Source organism: Apis dorsata, unplaced genomic scaffold (assembly GCF_000469605.1).
Source record: "Apis dorsata unplaced genomic scaffold, Apis dorsata 1.3 scaffold_150, whole genome shotgun sequence".
Lineage (NCBI taxonomy): Eukaryota > Metazoa > Arthropoda > Insecta > Hymenoptera > Apidae > Apis > Apis dorsata.
In genome coordinates this window covers 270,246-275,267 of record NW_006263441.1, presented here as the reverse complement: position 1 = coordinate 275,267, position 5,022 = coordinate 270,246, and the positions used below count along the sequence as shown (strand labels likewise).

The following is a 5,022-nucleotide window of genomic DNA, read 5'->3' as shown; positions in this document are numbered from 1 at the left end:
GCAGCAGGCGCGTCGAGCTTCGACCTCGCCACCTCCTCAATACAAACAGCCAGTCTTAGGTCCGTGCAGCGTACCGATTACCAGTGAAACTCCTAGAATAGCCGCGGTCAGTCCTAGACCACCGCCGATCAGCGTGCAATCCTTGTACCAGAAGCTGCCCGTTTCGCCGCAATCTCAGATGGTACCAATGCGACAAACCTCTCCTCGAATGCAAAACATCTCCGCCGTTTCGACATCAGCCTCCTCGAATCAAACTCCTCTGCCACCTCTGGTTCCATCCAGAATGCCACCTTTGGTGCCGTCGCAATTGTCGCCGAGAATCCTGCAACCGTTGTCACCTAACGGGCAATGGTCTCGAAACTCGGCGCTCAGCCCACATGTACCAAGCGTCGGTAAACCGTCTCCTCCACCGGCCAGGATAGCGGTAAGCGTGCCCGTTTCAGCGCACAGACCGGAAGCACCCGCGCAACAGATTTATTCCACGGCTGCCACCCAGCAACCCGTCATTCAGCACGCTCCTGGAATGAGAGCTCTGGCGCCTAGTCATCCGAGAGGAGGCTTGCCACCTCTCACGCTCAATATCCCACACCGTCCTTACATGCCTGTACCACCGTTGGCTCCGGGTGTACAAGTGAAAAGCTCGAGGGATTCCACCCTGGGTGGGAAATCCGTGATTGAGACGTTACTTCCGGTAAATCCTAACGAGCCTCCCCAGCGACTCGAGGAACCGAAATTATCGCCAGCTGTTATTCCAGAGCCCACGAACAAGGCTTCCACCTCGCCTAAAGTTCCGTCGCCGAATCAACCGCCCACGTATATTCCCGAGACGGCGAAGATCGAGATAAACGCAAGTACGTCGAGCCCAGTGTTCGGCAAACCGACCAGCATCTCGGACACTTGCTCCTTGTCGTCCAGAAATCAGAAACAAATTCCAGGCGCTATAACGACGGATGGTAATTTGTTGTCCCCGAGACAGAAGCAAGAAATTTCGAGTCTTCAACTTTTAACTACTCATGTGCCACGCTCCTCAACGCCGAGCCCTGTGATAGTCAGTCATGGACAATCTCACCTAGTCCACAAGTCTGTGGTGCATACTATCGGTGCATCCACCGTGTCTTCGGCCAATCAACCGCTGATCAAGACGGTTGTACCTATAGTTTCGCAGCAGATCGCGTCCACAGTACCTGTTACCGTATCCGAAGAGAAATGCATCATTGCGCAGGCGTCGCTACCTCTTAGCACGAGCAAGAGGCACTCGCCGATAATGCAGAGCGGTCAGTTGTCGAAGCCTCATATACCATTAGTATCCACGGTGTCGCAAGCCATTATCGCTAGAACTGTACCATCGACGGTGTCCACAGTATCGTCGCCACCGATCAACACCGAGCAAACGACGACCGAGTGCGTGGAATCGCGTCTATCTTCGGACCAAGAGCTGGAGGTGGATCCTGACGCGCAGATGGCGCAAACGGCGCAGCCCATGCAACTTACTCCGCCCATACAACCTACACAACCGATGGACATTATAAAAGAAGAACCGCCCGAAATTTCGAAACGAGAAGACACCACGATGAAAGAGGAATCACGCAGCGAAGAATCGGAACGTCCGTTGAATCAGCCAATCTGTACCAACGTGGACGTGAATAATCTTACCAAGGTAGAGTCACAGGATCTTGTCAAATCGGAAAAATTATTATGTACGCCGAAATGTGAATCTAACGATAACAATCTTGTTCCCAAAATGGAAATCGAGCCCTCTTCGGTTAAGTTAGAATCCGCGAACAACGAGATCAAGGAAGAGGAGGCTGTGAAAGAGAACGAAGAAGCGGATATGGACGAGGAATCGGCGGAGGATCCGTTGAAAGAACCGAGCACGGATCCACTTGCCATCGACGTGTCTAAAGAGGATCCAACGGATAGTAAAGAGGATAGTGATTATTGGTCGGCCAAAGAAGTGAATATCGAGAGCGTAATAAAGAAAGTAGACGCGTTGTGCGATGGCGAGGGCAACGACGGTGACGAAACGCAACATGATCAAAACGCCGGTAACGAGACGCAGGAGCAACCGAAATCCAACGAATCGGAATGGTTCAACGCCGAGGTAACGGAGACCGAGAACAAGAAGAACTTTGCAGCAAACGATGATCAGGATGAGGGTGTAGAAACGTGTGAAAGTGAATCGACCAAGAGTCGTCGTGGTAGGACAAAGAGCAGACGTGGAGGCGGTAGCCGGGGTGGAGTAACCACCAGGCGAAGCAGTAGAAATACTGCTACTGTAGTGCATAAACGGGGAGCGAGAACTCCTAGAGGAAGCAAACATCACGTGGAGAAGAACAAATTGCCAGCTGACGTTTACGAGTTTCACGACGATAGCGAGGAGGACAATGCGGGACGGCCACGATTGATTCTCACGATCAAGTCTCCAGTACCGAATCTATCCGGTCCCAATGCGCAACCAGCGACACCTATTGCCGCAGTGAAAGAAGTACCGCCAGAAGAGTTTGTCCCTCCAGCGGCGAACACGAGAAAGTCGAGGAGATTGGCCGAGAGAGATGGAATTAGAAACACGATAGACGATGTGATCGAAGATGTCGTTCGTGGTTCCGCGGTGAACAAGAATGTACTGGGAGGATCTGGCAATGTTCACGCTACAAGACGAAGCACCAGGCACAACAATTCGCCTCGCGTACAGGCCACGATGCAATTGACCGAACCTAGAAAGTCGCCGAGAAGCATGCGCGGTAAATCTGCGCGAAGAACATCCGAGAACGATGACGACGAAGAGTATCGCGAATTGATGAAGATGAAGGAAACACCATCCATACCTCAAGACCTTCAAAACAAAGAAGAGAGTGTTCCAACTCCGGATGAAACTCCAAAAGCGGAAGAGGCCAGTCAACCTGTACCAGAACCAACGCAGAAACCAGTTTCTCATGAACCAATGACGCTGATAGATCCGGTGACTGGAATGTTGATACCGATGAGGGAGTCGGAGGAAGGTCAATACATTCCAGTTTCTACGACCTCTGGACAGACGCAGTCCGTAAACAGAAATGCGTGCGAGTCCAGAACTGCTCCAGTAATGATGGCGAATGCTGTTCTTAACACGAGTGGAGTGTTAAGACCGAAACCACCTCAACCGGAAAATCTAAGTATTTCCGAAGAACCGAAAAAGGAACAAATTCAAGAACCGGGCCAAAATCAACAGATTCAACCACAGACCAGCGTTATAACGAAACCACAATCTCCGGTAGTTCAAGTAACCTCTACGGTCAGTATAATTCAATCAGCGACAACTTCCACCACTGTTACTTCTGTGGCTACAACAACGGTGGCGATGCCAACGACACCTACTTGCTCAACTCAATCGAAGCCTACGAGCCTCAAGGCTCATGTATTAAATGCTAGTAAATTAGCTACACCAGTGCAACAACAAGTGGTGATCACGAAACCAGCAACTCCTAGCGTGCCTAGCCAATCGGTTGTGCAGAACATCGTAAAATCCACTCAACCGATGCAAGGTCTACATCTACAAGTGTCCAGTAACAGAGTAGTCTCGCCGAGTTTGAGCCCACGCAGTAAACAAACACCACAAATTAGCGCAGCGAATGGAAAAAGCCAAGGGCAGCCTATGTCACCGGTTCTCAACAATACTGGTGTTCCACCAAATCCGAAACAGCACCTTTTGCAAGCGGCCAAACAACAAACATCCGCGATAGTGAATCTTCCTTCTCAAAAATTACCCATGAACGTTCATCCAGCTAATGTAACTACAACACCTACCCCAAGAATCCATCAACCTGTTTCCCAACCAACAGCATTAAAGGCTATTAATGGTCAGCCACATCCTCTGAATCCAAAAGCACATTTGTTGCAAGCAGTGGTGCCACCAATGGTCACAGGTGCAGTGGCCAGTCCACCTACTCAACCTCATATGATGAATCCACAACCTGCTAATGTGAGCTGTTCGCGACCTCCAGCACCAAAACCATCAGTACGAGTTTTTTTCTTTTTTTTTACATATAATATAATAGATTTGAAAATACAAAGTTAAGAGAAAAAAACTTAATTTCTATTTTGATTGTAGGTAACGGGAACGATGGAACCACCAAAAGTAGAAGTATCAATGTCTGGCTGTATTATGGTTCCAACTGCAAGTCCTCAAGCTCGAGGGGTACCAATATCAACTTATGAAGGACCATTGGTAAGCACAATAGTCATAATTTATTATATTTATTATTATTTTAAATCATATATAAAAGTATTACAATTATATATATTGTTTATTTGTGATCCATGCTTATTTTAATTTTGACTTAAATTAATTTGACTTTATCATAGTCAAGTGTCATAATAATAAAAAAAAAACGGATTGTGTGTAACTATATATATATATTAAAAATGTCAACGAAATGACTAACTTGGCTTGGTTTTGGCTAGCATGGAAGTGCGGGTGCTACTCCATCACCAGGGGGCCAATATGGACTTGTCCCCCCACATCGATCCCAGAGTCCTCCATTGCCTCCACCTGCCCATCATCATACTAATGCTTCTCAGGTACTTACTACGCTAACTTTATTGTAGTTTTATTAAAATACATCAATATAAAAATGTTTGTAAAAGATGTTTTTACCAAACCAAAAAAAAAAAAAAAAATTTTTCGAATACTGTGTAAAATGACTTTATCCACAATATTCTCGTATCTAGGGTGACGTTGTAAACCATTTTGGAGGTCTAGCAAGAGGAGCAGAGATACCACCTCATTATATGCATCCGCAAATGCTGCAATATCAGTACCTACGTGCACAACAAGAGGCATTAACAGCTCCACGGATATATCATATTCAAGAAACTCGATCTCCTCATTTACCATTAGATCCTAAACTTGAAACAGGCATAGAGGATAGTCACAGTCCACCATTAGAATTGAGACGTAGTGCAAGAACACCTCAAGATCGGACTACTGATAGTCCTCAAGTAGCTCAAGTGTACATGATGCATGGAACAGTGAGATTACCACCA

At 47.3% G+C, this 5,022-nt stretch overlaps 1 protein-coding gene across 1 annotated transcript in view; it reads left to right on the top strand.

Annotated features, from left to right (window-relative positions):
• The window catches only part of LOC102672056 (protein split ends), an 11,056-nt gene that overhangs the window by 4,271 nt on the left and 1,763 nt on the right, over window positions 1-5,022 (top strand). Inside the window, exons 4-7 of the mRNA XM_006613483.2 lie at window positions 5-3,994; window positions 4,088-4,204; window positions 4,441-4,557; window positions 4,708-5,021. Of these exons, the coding sequence (XP_006613546.1) occupies window positions 5-3,994; window positions 4,088-4,204; window positions 4,441-4,557; window positions 4,708-5,021 (4,538 nt within the window). The remainder of the gene's footprint in view (window positions 1-4; window positions 3,995-4,087; window positions 4,205-4,440; window positions 4,558-4,707; window position 5,022) is intronic.